We start from the raw sequence: 19,387 nt of genomic DNA on the forward strand, positions 1-19,387 counted from the left end.
ACATCTCTTTGGTCCAAATTAATTATAACGGCCGATTAATTAATATAGTCTCATATTTTTTTTCAATAAATTTTTTTAGTTATTAATGACATCTACAAATAATTTATTGTCATAATATATATATATATATATATATATATATATATATCATTGATTTTATGTTTTTTCTAACTTACAAATATATAAGTGGTTAATAAAATATACATATATGTCAAATTACATATTTATAATATTAAGTAATATTGACAATATTTTCTTTAGAATGATACACATTGTATCTAATAAGATATAGAGTTGGATTATGGTTCAAAAGCTAGCTTAATTGACATTTGATTAAATCAACCTTTAAATTTATAATTAAACTTGGGTTTAAAAAAGTAATTTGATTAATATTTATAGTCAAATTAGGGACAAGTCTTATGTCATATTTGTTCATCCGTTAGTTATGAGTTTGACACATGATTAGTGTGCATCTAAAAGTTACCCAAATCCATTTTCTTTGAAGACTATCATAGATTCTAACATTTAGTGATATTGATGATCACATGTTTTGTTAACAATTTTGGGTGTTCGTATGTTTTATTAGCATTAGTCAAACTCTTGGATAACAAAGACTTACATACACTTAGATGAGTGAATAAGTATAGTGGATTACAATTCACGCTTTTCCTATCAATAAGAAATCCTGAAAAATCTAATTGTTTAATCCACTAACAATAGTCTTAATTATTAAAGTATATGCACTAAATCAATTAACACCAGGTTTAATTGATTAACTCGTTTCTCTATTGTCTATTAGGAGTATAGGTGTACGTGATTATAGTTTAAATCGCAAAACTGGTGGAACTAAACCATAAAACGTGGTTCAGTTCAGTTTTTTTTAGGATTTATTTATGTTCGGATTGATTAATGGTTTTAGAAATATAGGAACCGACCGAACCAAATATTAAATAAATAGATACTAGAAAATGATGTTGTATTATTGTTTATTCTTCAATTAATTGTGGCTTAAATTAACAATTTTGTGTGAATTATAGTGTTATATATGTTACTAAATTATTATTAGGTTAGTATTATATATATTACTATTTAGTAAATTATTTCCCGTTATTTTTATAATTTGGAACATATTTCTAATTTTTGTGGTACTGAGTTTGAAACTAACATATATCATAATTTGTTATGCATGTATTGTTATATAAGTTATTAATTGTGAATTGTAATGTCATATATGTTACTGTTATGTATTTTAGTAATTAATATGTGTTAGTAAATTGTTATGTATGTTACTAATCGTGAATTATATTGTTATATATGTTACTGATTATGAATTTTATTATTATACACGTGTTCATTCATTTTTCTTTCTATATTATGCAATTGTTATATAGGTTATGAACAAATAATTATGAGTTTCAATTGTTCTACTTATCTATCATATTTTCTTATAATAGTAATTATGATTTTTTTTATTTGGACAAACAATATATCTTATAATACATCTTGAACTTTCAATTGATATAAAAAAACAAGAAAACAATGGAACTAAATTGAACCAAACCAATCAAGTAGAACGGTTCAAAAAAATCATACTGAAGCAAACTTTTACACCCATAATTTAGAGTCATTTGAGGGTTGTTATGCATTTATTCCTTCCCTTTTAAGAGTGTCTTCAACTAAATTAACTCCTTTAATAGGAAATTCAACCATTAATAGGTGGAGCCATGACCTCCACATTTATTTATGTTACAAAAATATTGGATAAACATTAAGGTCCTAATATGAGATAGATAAACATTAACGTCCTAATACATGATACCAATTATATCATTCTCTACCCTTGTTTTTTATTATTTTATATTTATACAAGTTTCAGTAACAACAGTGATAATACAAGTTTGATTCCCATTAATTAAACAATATAATTGTGTCAATTCATGTTAGTTCTTATTCTCTGTCTCTGTAGGTTGGTTGAGTAAAGTCAATGGCTTTCACTCTGGTACTTTTTATTCTCTCTTTCATATTACTTTTCTATCAACTACTTTCATAACATCATCTTATCACTTATTCATGTTACTTTTCCAAATCTTCATTTCCCTGGGTTGTTTGGTACTTAGGATAGGATAGAAAGCATGAATAGGATAATCTCTTATCATGTTTCAATGTAATTCCAAATTGCAACTAGATTTGATAAATTATAGCAACTTGCACAACTAGTTTGCCAAAAACATTACAAATTGTAAGCTAGTTTTGCCGAACAGAACTCGAATATAAGTGGAAGGTTTTGAGTTTTGACTCCCTTACACATGCTTAAGTTTTTTGATATTATCGAGGGTATTTATCACCCTCTTTAGGTAAAGAACTAATCCATTTCCATTTCGAGGTGTATGCCAACAAGTGTCGTTATCAAGAATCGAACCATTGACCTTTTGGCTGGTCATCCTGAGGATCTAGTTGATTCCAATATATGTGTATTGAAAAAGACTATCTATTTGGAGGGAGATTATTCTTTCATCAACTGGGTTGTTATCCTCTATGGGAAACCAAAAAAGATTGATTTTTATCACTATTGCTATTTGTTTTATCTTTCTCCAATTTTACTTTATTGACCCATTTTTTTATGTGAAACTCATGGCAGTACTCACTCCAAGTTGCTCCATTAGTGTCCAGACAGGACATGAATTCGAGCTTCTTATCTCGGAATTCAGATAGTAATCAAAAGAGCAAAATGCATGTTTCTATGGCCATGCAAACAGATGGAGCTTCATCAAACATACGCACATCTGAGAACAAAATTCCTCATGTCCTCACAGTCGCCGGCTCTGATTCCGGGAGCGGTGCTGGAATCCAAGCTGATCTTAAGGCTTGTGCTGCACGCCGTGTCTATTGTTCCACTGTCATAACTGCGGTTACTGCACAGAACACTGTTGGAGTTCAGGTTCAGTTTTGTATTAATTTCATCACTCTTGTGTCTGCTTGTTGCTCAGAAACTATTTTAAATGGGAGACTTTTTTGTATACCTTAAATACAACACCTGTGTGGCACACTGTGTTCGATGTATGTGTGATTGTGTACCACTGTATACTGTATATAAAGCTGGAATTTGTGTATTGTATGCAAATTTGAGTGAAGTGTCATTACTCATTAGAGTGTTGCATTCTACGTGTTAAATAATATTACTCTTTAAAGAAGAAGTGAAAATTTGATTTCACATATTTTTCGAAGATAAGATAAACGAGAAAAGAGGGCGAGTTTGGCGTAACCATAAGGTTGTTGCTTAGTGACCATGAGGTCACATGTTCAAATCCTGAAATAGTCTCTCCGCTTGTCGAGTGAGGCTGCGTACATCTATCTACCCTCCCCAAACCCCACTAAGTGGGAGCCTAGTGCTATGGGTCGCCCCTTTTATAAGATAAATGAGAATATCACTGTCTAGTTGGCTGCATTTTCATTGTCAAATATTGCACTATGTTATGTTAGTTCAAGACTTTTTCATGTAATGAATGGTGGCCAATTGTTAATTTTATGGATAGTCAATTCTAACCCTTAATACCAACCCTTAATTGAGTTGTGCACTTTTACTTTCCTTTTTGGAAATTTATAGGGAGTGAACATCATGCCTGAGGATTTTGTTGCAGAGCAGCTAAGATCTGTGCTCTCCGATATGCACGTTGATGTGGTAAGTTAAAATAGTGAGTGCTGTAGTTACTATTTTCAAGTATTCTGCCTAGTTCTAATCTTTATGATTAAAGAAAACTCTTAGGATAGCTCATACACAATTTTGTCTTCGCATGTTGAAAACCATCTCAAAACTATATTTTGAAACCTATTGAGCATGGTGGTATGTTAAAGTATTGCTTAATATTTCCTCCATAACTTGCTTCTCATATTCAAAGTTATTATTTGCTTAACCCCGCTTCCATGCATTAGTATAAAAATGTCCAAGGAACTATAACTTGGAATGAATAATACATCTCCTGAAAGAATAATACATGAATGGCATTTCACTTGCCAATTGGAATGTCAGACTGTAGGGAAGATCAAAACAAATATAATGGACATCAACATGATATTTATTATGCTACTAGTTATACTTTCCTAAAAAGAAAAAAAGTTAACCCTGCATCGACCTATTCTTAAATTTGATGTTCTCATTTCTCTAAGCATGATGCTTGATACCAGCTTATGTTCCGTTCTTCTTGATGCACCCCGAGATCTTGCTTAACCGTGGCTGCTAATATTTCTTCCTTCTGAACTAATTATGCTGTCACCAGGTCAAAACCGGCATGCTGCCTTCTCTAAATATATTGAAGGTCCTCTGTCAGAACCTTAGGGAATTTCCAGTCAAAGGTATTCACTTGTTCAAAAATGTCTAACATGTTTATTTAATTGCAATTGGGGTGACTTCTGTTCTATCTTCATTTTTTGCCGAGCATAGCTCTTGTGGTTGATCCTGTCATGGTATCTACCAGTGGAGATGTACTTTCTGGTCCTTCTGTTCTTGCTGGATTTCGGTATGTATATTTTTAATCTGAACTATGCAGCGTACATATGACATGAAAATATTTTTACAGTCACCATCCTTTGCAACAGGATTTCAAATACTCCTCACTACTGGAAATCCTTTCATAATGTAGTCTTATGCTTAAATTTCTTTTTGCATGGGTTTTTAATTTTGTAGTTTTGGCAGAAACCTGACATACTTAAAAATGAATTTTACTTTATCCTTACTTTTACAACTGGGTTATATGGATAGAAATACTGTTTGGAATAGTATTGCAAGTTTATTAATAAAACTGCAGGAAATTGATTCCGCTTGTTTAATGGTTTTCAAATGCAGGGAGGAGCTCCTTCCCATGGCCGACATTGTAACCCCAAATATAAAAGAGGCATCAGCTTTACTTAATAATGTGCCACTTAAATCAGTTTCTGATATGCGTAACGCTGCAAAATTGATACATGAGCTCGGTCCTAGGTTCGTTGCTGTTTAATATATTCTAAATTTTGGTTTCGATCTTACTAAATCATGTTCTAAAACTATTATAATTTTTTGTCTCTTACTGTTATTAATAGTTATTTGTTGATCACACCTAATGGGACTAAGGTTTGGTTGTTGTTGTACTATTATTCATAGTTACAATAACAACAACCAAACCTTTATCCTTCTAAGCAGAACTTTGCTGCAACAATGATAAAACCAGAACAGCATAGGTGAAATTGTATGCGTAAAATACACCTTTGTAGCTCAGATATGTATATTTGAATATCTACTATTACCCAGAGAGCATGACCTCTACTTTTGTTGAATTCCTTACCTTAAGTTATGAAAAATTGCATTGCTTGCTCTACTCTAGGTGAAAGTTGTGACAGTGTTGTATCAGTATTTTTGGCTTCTATGAAAGAGGTCACAAAAATAAAACTAAAACTACTCTAACTGAAGAGTAGTGTGCTTTTACAGATAATTAATTTTCATTGCAGGAATGTGCTTGTCAAAGGTGGTGACCTCCCTGATTCATTAGATTCTATTGATGTATTCTTTGATGGTAAGTTCCAAGTCTTTGATTCTGTGACACAGTGATAAAAAATTAGAAAAAACTTATGAGACATAACGTTTTGTTTCCTTTACATTTTGCTAATGTATGTCCACATCTATGTTATAAATGAACCCCATTTCTAGGTTTTGAGTTTTGCAGGTGAAGAATTCTATGAGTTGTGCTCATTGCGTGTCAATACTCGCAATACTCATGGTACTGGTTGTACTTTGGCATCAAGCATAGCAGCAGAGCTTGCAAAAGGTTCATCAATGCTTTCAGCAGTTAAGGTTTGTTCAACTGTCTTGATTCACAACAATAATGAAGTACCTTTTTTCTGGGAATACCACTCTGATATTTTACGTATCTGGATCCTGGAAGGTAGCTAAACGTTATGTTGCGACTGCCTTGGATTACAGCAAAGACTTATTAATTGGTGATGGAGCCCAAGGCCCTTTTGACCATTTTTTGGCGCTTAAGAATATCGCTCAGAATTCTTGTAGGCAGGATAGGTTCAACCCAAATGACTTATTGCTATATGCAGTAACGGATTCATCTATGAATAGGAAGTGGGGGCATTCCATTGCTGAAGCTGTTAGAGCTGCTGTAGAAGGAGGTGCTACCATTGTTCAATTAAGGTTTGTTTAAACTTTCGTTAAATGTGTTTTGCATGTTTTTATATTATCAAATTTGTGATACAGAATATCTGTGTTTCTTGCCATCACTTCACTAGCAATCTGGAAATTATTATTTTTTAAATCAAGAGGAAAATGTTTTCTCAACTTTTTTTCTTGGATTTGTGTGTTAATTCCTCATATCTCCTTCTCTTTCCTCCCCTGCCCAAGTCAAAAGAGATCGTAAAAAATATATTAAGAACCCAGTTCAGAGTCACATGTTCATTTTCAGTGCTGAAGAGTTCAACTTAACAATGAATACACCAACAATCCTTTTCTGTTATTGCGTGCCCTGTATCTCATGCTTACTTTTGTTCTTTTCTCATCTTCTTTTTTACCTTGGAGTAAAGGGGTAAGAAAAAACCTCCATAAAGTATGTGCTATATCCTAATTGTTTGCTGCTAATGTAACGGTTTTAATTTTGTTCCATTTGGATTACTGCATACATATCTTGTTGAAATATATCTCATGCAAATTTTCTTGTGTTGTCTTAATTAACTATTTGAAATCGTGCAGGGTATCAAAATGTATGATAATCCCATTCAGCTTATTTATCATCACTAAAATCTGTTCTTCTGCTCCATTATGATCTGTACTCAACTTAAGCTCGTGCTCAAGCTAATTGTTTCCGGCTGGCTATCTAACTTGTCCCTTCTATGAAAAGAGATAATCTCATAACTGAAGAAGCATTAGGCTATCTTCTAAAGTAATTATTCAGCTGTGATGTTAGTCATGATTTGATTTCTCCACAGTAGTTTCTTTTATGTCTGTCACTAATGTAAAAATTGAATTTTCAGTGCAATGATTCCTTGATCTCGATTCAGGTTTGTGGTTACTAATATTCTCTAATTTAGAAATGTTTGATGTGCCACTTTAGTTTGATGTAAAAAGTGACTGATGATGCATGTTGATCATAACTTCAATGTTTGTTAGGACTTTAGGGTGGCAATGAATCACTTTACCCTGATATACTTCTCTGCTTTACCAGGGAAAAGGACGCTGAGACACGGGACTTTGTTGATGCTGCGAAAGTATGCCTTGAAATATGCCGTTCCTACGGAGTACCTCTACTTATAAATGATCGTATAGATGTAGCTCTTGCATCTGATGCTGATGGTGTTCATGTTGGTCAATCTGACATGCCTACAAACCTTGCTAGATCTCTCCTCGGTCCTGAGAAGATAATCGGGGTATCATGCAAGACACCAGAGCAGGCTGAACAAGCATGGATTGATGGTGCTGATTACATCGGTTGTGGTGGTGTATATCCCACTAACACGAAGGCGAATAATCGCACCATAGGCTTAGATGGGTTGAGAGAGATATGCCAGGCTTCTAAGCTGCCTGTGGTTGCAATTGGTGGCATTGGTTTGTCAAATGCAGGTGTTGTCATGGAAAGTGTTCCAAACCTGAAAGGAGTTGCTGTTGTTTCTGCTCTATTTGATAGGGAATGTGTTTTAACCGAAACAAGAAACTTGCAGGCCGTTATAAGAGAGGCAGTCTTGTCGAGAATATGAGGAGCATACCTGAACAAGATAACATTTGTTGTCTCATAAAATGTGTCACTATCATGTGTCATAGATCATGTCTCCATTAGTTTGTTGGATTTTTGGAGGCTCTTTCATTTGCCTTCAGTGGGTTTGTACATGATATTTGGTAGCTTGAATATATCCTGATTGTGTTTTGTATTTTGTTCTTCAACTGTGCTTGCACAGTAAAATCATTAGCCAGGACCTTTCAACTATATCAAATCCATGCTTAGTTTTGAATAAATGTTATATATTTATAGTAGGTCATGCAATAAGTTATTTAGGGAATTAAAAATGGTCTATAGAAAAACTCATGTTTTTTATTTATTGTTATACACCCCTCCCTCCTTTTGATAAAATGACAATATACTTTAAATTAAAAATGAATACAACAATATCTATGTAACTTTGCAGACAGGGAAGACAAAAAATTTTTGCTAGAAGATTAAGTTCAACCTTAGTAGATTTTGCTTTCAAGGTTCTCAAGTTGCATATATCTAAAGACAACTTAATACTCATAATATGGTCATACTCAACAACCATGTACAATATTAAAAGAAATTTACAGCCATATTTATCCAACTAAATGTCCAATGCATAAAACTGATTTTTTATACATAAGAGCAAAACACTCTCTCACCTTAATTGAACTTAACCAAGAGCAAATGAAACCAATAATCTATTGCACTTGCTAAGAAATAACACATTCTTTCAATTTAACTGATATGAAATTCTCCGCTAGCCTGCGCTTCCTTGACTCTCTTTTCGTACTCATCTTCCTCCCCGGCTTCGGCTGCTTCTTTTGTTTCATCATCTTCTTCTTCACCACCCCAGCCGAAACCTCCGATTGACCGCGAAACTATGGGTGGAGTTTTGGCCTCCTGAACAATATTCATGATGTCTTCTATGCTCTGAAAGGAAAAGGTTGGATTTTCTTTTCTGTAGTAGACAGCTTGAGCCATTTCTGTCAATTCCCTAGGCAAGTTCTTTAGAAACCATGGGTGGGACTTTATTTCTTTAATGGCCACTCTCTGTAATAAGTTTGAGATTTAGCACATGACCAAATATACCCTACATAACTATAATCATGAAACTGTTGAACAATCATGAAACTAATTTCAAGTGACATCATACATCTAATATGTCATATACTCATATCTTTAGTTTTTTTTAGAAGTTCCTAAAGAAAATCAAGCATGAATTATATAAATAAGAACTACGAAATGTGATTCGGGAGCACAACAGCTACGCACCTTAGTTGGATTTGCCACGAAAATGTGAGATAGCAGATGTATGCAGTCTTGAGATATGTGAACATAATCTGGGATCTTGTATTGAACAGCCATAATTCGCTGCATGAGAATGTAAATACTCAAAAAGAGTAGACATTTTATAAATCTATCGACAGAAATGAAGTATTTTATTTACATTTATGGTTTTCCTGAAGTTTTTGGGATCCTCTTGGTCCTCAAATGGGTATGCTCCAACCAGCATTACATAAAGAGTCACTCCACAGGACCATACATCTGCCATCTGAACAGACACAAAAAACATAAGAAAATGAACATTATCGACATGCATGAAACCCATCAAGCAACACTCAATCCTTCATCATATTCCATCACAAAGAAAAGTTCATGTGTACTTTGTTTTGAACAATTCCATGACAATCCGAATCGTAGTCCATGGCAGAAACTAAATTACCTTTCCATCATATTCTCTACGTGAAAGAACCTCTGGTGCAATGTAGGCTGGAGTTCCTACTGTTGATTTGGGCCTTGAATGAAGCAGAGATGACTATAAAATAAAGGATATCAGAAGCAAAATTTGTCAAATATGCCTTTAATCATTTATCTAAAACATTTGGTATTGATATCACTCCGTAATTGAACCTTAGAATAACCAAAATCACAAATCTTGAGCCGTGGGGCGGGGCTGCCATCCAATAAGGTGTTCTCCAGCTTCAAGTCTCGATGGCAGATTTGCTGCGGTAGAAGGAAAATTACATAGAATTAAGATAACAGATCACAAAATAGAATGAAGAAAAAATCCATTCCTAAAATAATAGTTTCATTTACCATGGAATGACAGTAGCAGACTCCTGAAATGAGCTGCTGGAAGAAATATCGAGCCTGGCAATTTTGAGGATGCAACAACAATCAGAAACAGATTACAAATACTTCCAGCATTTGTTAATAATGAGGTCCCCAAAAGATTAGCAGCTTTGACAAGTTCAATTTTGTTACTTTTAAGCATGTATTTCTTGGGACAAAATGTTTTTTTTCTTTCTTTTCTACCAAAATTTGTTGATTTTAGAGTTTGCCAAAACAAACACTTAGATGCTCTTGTCCTACATCAACTCACGAAACAATAGCAAAAGAAATGGGCGCAAACCTCATCTTCGCTGAATCTTCCAGCATTACAAATTCGCTCAAATAGCTCTCCACCTGCTGCATACTCCATAACTATGCCGAGATGTGTAGGAGTCAAAACCACCTGCAGAGCCCAAATCCCATATTAAACATGATACAACCAAAGCTATTACTTGCTGCCATTTTGTGTCTACCGCAGTTGTAGAAAAATGAAACTCATGCATCTGCATTTGAAGTCACACTGCGGTTGCGGAAACAACCAAAAGTGCACTGTCATGGCCTCAATTGGCAGCACAAAATAACGGGTGGACGTCTTCTGTCCCAATGAAGTATCACTTCACATGTGATCTTTTGTAATTAATCAGAAAAATATTTAATTATTAAATTTTTAACTTAAATATATTTTTTCTACGAATCACAAGAGCGTATTGCTCCCCAAAATGCACAACCACAAACCTCCTTGAAGCGAATAATGTTGGGATGGCGAAGACTTCTATGGTTTATGATTTCCCTTGCAACATTCTCATCTATCTGAAAATGCATCAATTTAAATAAATAAATAAAAAACATAGATATATTTCAGACATGGACATACAAAACAAAACTAGGAGCGACCACAAAAGTAAAAACAATAACAACTACTTAAGTTGTTGTTGTTGTTGTCTGAAACCAATGGAAATTCTAAGTTTCTCTGTCATTTTGAATTTAGATTTAAGAAAAAAGGAGGAAGAAACCTTGTGACCACGTTCAATGAATTTCATGGCAACAAGCTCCTTTGTATCTCTATGACGCATAAGCCTAGCAACCCCAAAATTGCCAGATCCTATATCCTTCACAAGCTCGTACTTTTCCATCGAAATTTGCAAACTTTTTCGATACCCAGAAGCGGATCAGGTGATAGAATGCAAAAAGAGATAGAATTGCGAAATGGGAAATGGAAAATAGTAAAAGGTGGTGAATTTATGAGAGTGTGATAGTGAAAGAATGCGTGCGCAAATTGGAAACGTAATTGATTAAACTTTAAAAAAAAGGGTTTTTGATTAGTTTATTGAAAAGAAAGGGACATTGAAGAATTGAAAAAATAACGCATGTGGTGAAATGGGTGGAGGAAGAAGAGAGAGAAAAATGGATTTGGGGAAAGAGACAAAGAAAAGAGAGAATGTGTTATGCGTTCAAACTGAAAAGAGGATTAATGTAATGATGAAATTTGAGGACAGTTGCTGAACCCATCATTATGATTCATGCATCATGCCTTTATTGTTTGATCTCTTTATACTCCTAACAAATATTACTTTTAGGTATCGAACTTCGATCATAGAATTTAGTGTGGTCTTATATTTCTAAACTAGATTGGTTAGTTAATAAACTTTAGTTTGAATGAACATATGATATTATTTGAATCCATATATCTAATTATTTGCAACAACTTCATTGTTATATGTTTCAAAAAATTGGGGGAATTTTGGATTTAATCCTTGTAATTATTTTATCTAGTTTTGGTTGTTACATGTTTCTAATTTTTAGTTTTAATCCATGACCATAACATGGCTAATCCTCACATGTAAGACATATCATACTATTTGGGTGCATTCTCAATTTTGGGCTGACACATCACTAACTAATTGACAAGTATTAAAAACAAGTTCTTTTGAAACAAATTAAAACAATGTGGTATCGTTAGATGAGAATAATGTATCTCTTCATACTCGAAGATAACTTATCTTATACAACTAGTAAAAACATGACATGTGTATTATTTTGTTTAATTTTAAAAATATTTTTATAGAAAATGATAAAACAAAATACATGCCATATATCTGACTTAAATAACTTATCTCCTTATATTATGAGATATTTTATTCTCTTATTATAATTATATATCCCACTGCTAAGTAAAATTTAGAATAATTGATGTAAATCCTTATTTTCTATTCCTTAAAATTTGGGAAGAACATCTTCTATGTCAAAAATGATACCATTACATATATCATAATTAATAAAAAAAAGTATTTAAATTAAAATTTTAATAATTAAATATTTTTTGAATAATTGCAAACAGTAACATGTAAACTGACACAGTTTGTAATACTCGAACTTTTATACCACTCCATAAAAACTAAAAAATCTAAGCTAATTAGCAAAAATATTAAATTTAGAGCCATCTTCAAACTAATACAAGTTTTTATTTTTTAGAGATTAATAAAAAAAAAAGTATAATATTTATGTACTCACAATATAAATATTTTTATACAATTGTTCACTATTTATTTGTACTACTTTTACTTAAAAGATAATAATAATTAAAAAATAAATGATTAATAATACAATTTTCTTACCTATATACATTTTATTAGAAATCATCTTGATTTATTGCTCTCTCTCTCTCTAAAACCCCAACCAAACCAAAACCCTACCCCGCCATGGCTTCCTCCTCTTCTATTCGCATCCGCCGCCCTCTCTCCGCCGCACTCTCCACCTTCCACCGCTCCTTCTCCGCCACATACTCCTCTCCCACCTCCATTCACCGCTCACTCTCAACACCATCAACACCCACTCCTCCTCCTCCTCCTCCTCAATTCCAACCCACTCGTGCATTCAGATCATCACCGATTTCGCTTCTCTCAACTCGTCCTCCTTCCTCCAACATCGACGAGATAGGTCCCGATACTATTCTGTTCGAAGGCTGCGATTACAATCACTGGCTCTTGGTAATGGATTTCCCTAAGGATAATAAACCTTCACCTGAAGAAATGGTTCGCGTTTACGAAGAAACTTGTGCTAAGGGTTTCAACATCAGGTTCCTTTTTCTCATTGCTAATTTATCCTCTTACTTTTTTTATATTTCAATTTGGTCCCTATTACTACCCAAAAAATAACTAATAGGCTTAATTGTGATTAAGCAATAAGATTTTTCTGTAGAATTATTACATGTTGTGTTGTTCTTTAATGTGTGGTTTTGTTTTAGTGTGGAAGAAGCAAAGAAGAAAATATATGCTTGCAGCACTACCACTTATACTGGCTTTCAGGCTGTTATGACTGAAGAAGAGTCCAAGAAATTTGAAGGTTCTTCTTCATTTTTTCGTACTCGCAATTTTAGTGATGAGTAAACCCAAAATGCAGGTCAATGTTGGTTATGATGTTGCCGGAGAGTTTATTCAAAGCTTCTTCTGTTACCATGTCTGGTGAATGTTTTAAAAGTCATCAAATTTTTCATTTGAAGGGCTCTTTTTTTTCTGAAAAGTGGTTGTTCTAATCATTTAAAACTTTCGAGGACTTAATTGTTAAGAAAGCAACAATCAGGGACGTATACGGTGACGACAAAATCATCTTAGGACTGAATTCAGGGTTTGCCCATTCATTTATTTAATGATCTAGTGCATGCTCTATAAAACAAGGAGGTACCTGATTTGCTGTTTTTTTTCCCATAGGTCTTCCTGGTGTCATCTTTGTGCTACCGGATTCCTATGTTGATCCTGTGAACAAGCAGTACGGAGGTTAGCAAATATGCACATAATTATTTTTGCTCATGATATTTTGTGACCTAGTGGAACAAAGGCTTGGTTGTTGTTGTTGTTGTTGTGTATTCTGTGGTATACTTGGACCTTTTTCGTTACTAATGGTATTTGATGATTACTTCATTATTTAGCTACCCTTGTTTGAAAGATGAATTCTGAAAGCAACTTTTGATGTATGATAAATAGGAGACCAGTACATTAATGGAACAATTATCCCTCGACCTCCACCAATACAGTATGGAAGAAATCAACGAAGACAAGATGATCGAAGAGGTCCCAGTCGATATAACCAACAAGGAAATCAAATGTCAAACCCTCAAGGAAATTTCTCCTACAATAATCGGGGGCCTACGCAAGGGGATGGAAGGAACTACGGTCCTCCACAAAACTATAACCAACCCCAACAGCCACATGGTCAAGCAGCATCACAGAATTTCCCTCCTCAACAGAACTATGGTCAAGCACCACCGAATTATCCACCCCAGCACAACTATGGTCAAGCATCACCGAATCATCCACCCCAGCACAACTATGGTCAAGCATCACCAAATCATCCACCCCAGCAAAACTATGGTCAAGCATCTCAGGATTATCCACCTCAACAGAACCACGGCCAAGCACCACCAAGTTACATAACCCACCCACAACAGCAAGGGGGGCATGGGCCTGCTTCACCACAATATGCACAACAGCAGAACTTTGGACCACCAGGACAAGGAGAAAGAAGAAACAATGTGCCACAGCAAAACTTTGGACCGCCGGGCCAAGGAGAAAGAAGAGATCCTGCTACTAGGCCTGGAGGAACCGGTGCTCCTCAGTCTTGGGATAATACTTCTTTTACACCATCCTACATGAAGGATTTCAAACCATCATATATGGAGGAATTTGAGCAATTTGGAAAGGCTAACCCAGGGAATTATCCTCCCAAAGAACAAACCGACTCCCAACAAAGACATCCAACCCCTGGCCAGGGTAATTTTACTGGAGAGGTATGGTATACCCAAAATGGGAGAAATAGTCTAAGTCTCTGTTCTTAAATCAGACTAATCAGAATAGATAATTGTTTTTTAGTGAACTAATCTTGTTTTATAATATTTATTTCCTTTTTTAAACTTTAACGAAACTGTAAATGGCGAGCTTGTGGTAGTGATTGGTACACGGGCATAGCATTATGGAAGAGGACAGACAAAATGTTTCGATCTGTTTTCCTTGGCTCCGTCTCCTTCTGTGAAACATAAATGTTCTACCCTATGTTCTGTTTCATCATGTTTTGACATGTCTGTATATGAAAATGCTATTTCAACTCTTTGGGTCAATCAAATGCAAAAGATGACGTGTTTTTTGTTGTTTTATGCAGGGAAGGTATTGATAGTAGTTTGAGAGATGCATGCCCCTCATATTGAAGTTCATCAAGTGCATTCTCAGCTGATTTTGCATATCCTTTCCAATGTGGTGGGAAATTGAATTTTTTGAGTTGTCATTGTATATCCCTCAATGTAGTCTATGCTCCTTTTCAGTGACAAAGTTAAATGTGGTATGTAAACCCTGCACTAGCTGCGGCAGGTTTTATTAAAAAATGTTGAACTTTGAATTTCATGTGGCCTCTCTTATTCTCCTTCCCTTTCTTTGTAATGGAGAGTAATGGATTATTGCCATTTTAAATGTGTTGCTATGCCATATCATGTCTTCTTTCAATAATATTAATGCCCACTATATGTAATTTATGCTTAGACATGACTTTGAGAACTGAAAAGCTAGAGGAAGAATGCAATATCCAAGTTATCTATTAATACAGTAAGCTACTAACTACTGATATAACTTGCCAGTTATCAATCAATAAGTTTTAGGTCCGTTAGTGTAAGCTGAAAACTGAAGTTATTTTAAGATTCTATAAGAATAATGTTTCTGTAAAGTTTTCATTGGAATATAGAAACCTTTTTTTGTGTAATTATAATTTTAAAAACTACTACTACTTTTTTAAAATTTTGAAGAAAAACTTCAATGCAAATTTCATTAACATGTAATTTTATAATTATTGAAGAATATGTCTTGAGCAATACTTTTAATAAAACAAAAGTAATGTGTTTTTCATAATCCCATTCAATGAGACAACCTTGTATTCTCTAATTCATGAATGAGCATTTCAATTGTATGCACACACCTTTAGGGTTATATGAATCCATAAATTGGTTTATTACTTGTAACTATGATCCATCTAATAGTGATCCTAATCTTGTTCAAATGCTAATCTTAATGGACAATGATAGTGATACTTATATCTTTAGATATTAGAAGCCATAATCATGGTTAACCCAAACTATTTCATTTATATAGATAGTAAGGCAACAAGTATGCATCAAAGATGACCGCATAGCGCAGTGGATTAGCGCGTCTGACTTCGGATCAGAAGGTCGTGGGTTCGACTCCCACTGTGGTCGTTTCGTTTTTATTAATATTTAAGTACACTAAAACGACGACGTAGCATTCTGAATCTGAAATATATTATTGTTAGTAGTAGTAGTAGGGTTTTGAATATCTGAATTGATCGATAGAAATGGGTTCCACAACAGTGAAACGAAGCACAAGCACGAAACCCCTTAAAGAAGAAGACGAACAACTGATCGTAACTCCATTAGGTGCAGGCAATGAAGTTGGTAGATCCTGCGTCTATATGTCCTACAAATCTAAGACTATCCTCTTCGATTGCGGTATTCACCCTGCGTATTTCGGTATGGCTGCACTTCCTTACTTCGATGAAATTGATCCTTCCACTGTCGATGTTCTTCTCATTACTCACTTTCATCTTGATCACGCTGCTTCATTGCCCTATTTCTTGGAGAAAACCACTTTCAAAGGCCGCGTTTTCATGACCTATGCTACTAAAGCTATATATAAGCTCATGCTCTCTGATTATATTAAAGTTAGTAAGGTTTCTGTTGATGATATGCTTTATAATGAACATGATATTAATCGCTCCATGGATAAAATTGAGGTATATTCTCTTTCCTTTGCTCCTTCTATCTTATAGTTCAAATCTATTTTCATTATTTATTTTCATGTATGTTTAATTGTACTCTTGAATACAAGTAAAACATATTTAAGCTAATATTACACTATTGTTTATATTGACAGACTCCTAACCTATTTCCTCTTATGTTAACCTTTATATATACTAGCGTGTTTAGGGACACTTTGTAGTGTAGAATATTTAATTTTTATATGTTTCATTTTAAAGAATTACATCACATTATCTTTTATTGAGTGTACTTGATATTATAATTTTTTTGATAAAAGAAATATGAAAATGATATTGCATTGGTGGTTTGATATGTTTGGAATGTGTTACTTCCTCAAATTTTCGTTGATATTTTTTATTATTGTGTGGAAAAACATTGTCATAATAGTTAATTAAAAGGGTAGATTAGGCAAAGGGAAATTACACCATTAGGTAGTTATAGGGTGTTTTGGCTTTATGTATAGTATAGATGTATAGTATAGAAGTATAGATATAGAAGTATAGGTATATTATTATGTTTGATCCTCTAGATTTTATTATATCTGTTAATGGTCATTAGTAACTGCAGGTAATTGATTTTCATCAAACAGTTGAAGTCAATGGTATTCGATTCTGGTGTTATACTGCAGGGCATGTCCTTGGTGCTGCTATGTTTATGGTTGATATTGCTGGTGTTCGAGTACTATACACTGGAGATTATTCTCGTGAGGAAGACCGACATCTCCGTGCTGCTGAAACCCCACAGTTCTCACCTGATGTATGCATCATAGAATCCACCTATGGTGTACAGCACCATCAGCCTCGCCACACACGAGAAAAACGCTTCACTGACATTATCCACTCAACTGTTTCTCAAGGGGGACGTGTGTTGATTCCAGTTTTTGCCCTTGGTCGTGCCCAAGAGCTACTCCTTATCCTTGATGAGTATTGGGCAAGTCATCCAGAGCTCCAGAATATACCCATCTATTATGCTTCTCCTCTTGCCAAAAAATGTTTGACGGTGTATGAGACATACACCCTTTCCATGAATGACAGGATTCAGAATGCAAAGTCAAATCCATTTTCCTTCAAGCACATAAAAGCTTTAGATAACATTGAACACATAGCACCAGGGCCATGTGTGGTCATGGCAAGCCCTGGTGGACTTCAGAGTGGGTTGTCTCGGCAATTATTTGATATGTGGTGCTCCGATAAAAAAAATGCTTGCATTATACCAGGGTACATGGTTGAAGGAACGCTGGCGAAAACCATCATTAATGAACCCAAGGAAGTTACTCTCATGAATGGACTCACTGCACCTCTTAACATGCAGGTGCACTCCATTTCCTTTTCTGCTCATGCTGATTCTGCTCAAACTAGTGCCTTCTTAGAAGAGCTCAATCCTCCTAACATAATTCTTGTTCATGGGGAAGCTAATGAGATGGGGAGGCTCAAACAGAAGCTCATGACTCAATTTTCTGATCGAAACACCAAAATCCTCACTCCGAAAAACTGTCAATCTGTTCAAATGTATTTCAATTCGCAGAAAATGGCAAAAACCATTGGGAAGCTGGCTGAGAAAACACCAGAAGTTAGTGAAACTGTCAGCGGTTTACTTGTAAAAAAAGGTTTCACATATCAGATAATGGCGCCTGATGATCTCCATGTCTTCTCACAGTTATCAACAGCAAACGTTACCCAGAGAATTACCATCCCTTATTCAGGTGCCTTCAGCATCATACAGCGCAGACTCAAACAGATATATGAGAGTGTAGAATCGTCAGTGGATGAAGAATCTGGAGTTCCAACACTACAAGTCCATGAGCGTGTGACGGTGAAGCATGAGTCTGAGAAGCATGTCTCCTTGCATTGGACATCAGACCCCATCAGTGACATGGTATCAGACTCGGTTGTTGCTCTAATTTTAAATATCAGCCGTGATCTCCCAAAAGTAATGGCTGAACCAGATGCCGTAAAAGTTGAGGAAGAGAATGAGAGGAAGGCAGAGAAGGTTATGCACGCGCTCCTCATTTCGCTCTTTGGAGACGTCAAGATGGGAGAAAATGGGAAGTTGGTAATTAGCATTGACGGGAATGTGGCAGAGCTCAACAAAGAAAGCGGGGAAGTTGAGAGTGAAAATGAAGGCCTTAAGGAAAGAGTAAAAACAGCGTTCAGGCGTATTCAGAGTTCTGTGAAGCCGATTCCTCTTTCTGCACCATATTAATGAAATTCCTTTCCTTGTGTTGTATTGGGAAGGTGAAATGAAATGTATGTGCCTGTGACATTAAAACTGTAAGGAAGGAACTCTATGTCCCATGCTCCAAAATTCTCTGTATTTTTTTGTTTTTAAATGTTTAATCATTTCATCCTTTTATATGTTTTTGATTTTTATCGGTCTTCTTGTTCTATGCATATTTTAAGGTCATGGAGCCTCTGGTGTATATATGGCAAAATGGGCAATGCCTGGGGCCCCGAATTTTTTGCGGGCAAAGCGTACAATTTTTGTCTGTTTGTCTGTTTTGTCTGCCAAGTTTGCGGACATTTCCGTTAGGCATGCGGGCCCCATAAATATAATTTAAGAAAAAAATAAGAAAATTTGACATAAGTTATGTTTAATGTGATTTTTATTCCCTAAAATAATTGTAATTTGTTAAACTTCATATAAAATATTAAAAAAAATGTTACTTTTTTATCTTCAACTACTTTATTTAATTTCATTTATTATATTATTTTTTTAATTATTCAACAATGCCCGTGGGCCGCCTTTTAGC

At 34.7% G+C, this 19,387-nt stretch overlaps 4 protein-coding genes and 1 non-coding gene across 6 annotated transcripts; 4 read left to right on the forward strand and 1 right to left on the reverse strand.

Moving 5' to 3' along the window:
* On the forward strand, positions 1,921–7,949 carry LOC109334663 (thiamine biosynthetic bifunctional enzyme TH1, chloroplastic). 2 transcript variants are annotated; one of them, XM_019570549.1, is made up of 10 exons: positions 1,921–1,999; positions 2,639–2,938; positions 3,605–3,679; positions 4,275–4,350; positions 4,439–4,514; positions 4,841–4,975; positions 5,479–5,548; positions 5,699–5,821; positions 5,913–6,169; positions 7,194–7,949. In XM_019570549.1, exons 1-10 carry the CDS (start codon positions 1,985–1,987, stop codon positions 7,720–7,722), a joined length of 1,656 nt encoding a protein of 551 aa, XP_019426094.1. In that variant the 5' UTR covers positions 1,921–1,984; the 3' UTR covers positions 7,723–7,949. The 2 variants fall into 2 exon arrangements, with proteins under 2 accessions (XP_019426094.1, XP_019426093.1); XM_019570548.1 differs by having other exon boundaries at positions 5,479–5,543; positions 5,694–5,821.
* Positions 8,231–11,178, reverse strand: LOC109333604 (serine/threonine-protein kinase SRK2A-like). Its single transcript, XM_019569117.1, has 9 exons — positions 10,841–11,178; positions 10,563–10,637; positions 10,129–10,230; positions 9,813–9,866; positions 9,627–9,719; positions 9,439–9,531; positions 9,163–9,267; positions 8,988–9,086; positions 8,231–8,765 (listed from the first exon to the last, which is right to left on the reverse strand). Exons 1-9 carry the CDS (start codon positions 10,958–10,960, stop codon positions 8,451–8,453), a joined length of 1,056 nt encoding a protein of 351 aa, XP_019424662.1. The 5' UTR covers positions 10,961–11,178; the 3' UTR covers positions 8,231–8,450.
* Positions 12,474–15,309, forward strand: LOC109334713 (multiple organellar RNA editing factor 1, mitochondrial-like). Its single transcript, XM_019570624.1, has 5 exons — positions 12,474–12,903; positions 13,072–13,169; positions 13,535–13,600; positions 13,808–14,610; positions 14,979–15,309. Exons 1-5 carry the CDS (start codon positions 12,527–12,529, stop codon positions 14,988–14,990), a joined length of 1,356 nt encoding a protein of 451 aa, XP_019426169.1. The 5' UTR covers positions 12,474–12,526; the 3' UTR covers positions 14,991–15,309.
* TRNAR-UCG lies at positions 15,986–16,059 on the forward strand. Its single transcript has one exon. It is a non-coding gene; the product is annotated as a tRNA-Arg (tRNA).
* Positions 16,149–19,015, forward strand: LOC109334515 (cleavage and polyadenylation specificity factor subunit 3-I). Its single transcript, XM_019570334.1, has 2 exons — positions 16,149–16,613; positions 17,206–19,015. Exons 1-2 carry the CDS (start codon positions 16,176–16,178, stop codon positions 18,838–18,840), a joined length of 2,073 nt encoding a protein of 690 aa, XP_019425879.1. The 5' UTR covers positions 16,149–16,175; the 3' UTR covers positions 18,841–19,015.

Source organism: Lupinus angustifolius, chromosome LG19, assembly GCF_001865875.1.
Source record: "Lupinus angustifolius cultivar Tanjil chromosome LG19, LupAngTanjil_v1.0, whole genome shotgun sequence".
Taxonomy (NCBI): Eukaryota; Viridiplantae; Streptophyta; class Magnoliopsida; order Fabales; family Fabaceae; genus Lupinus; species Lupinus angustifolius.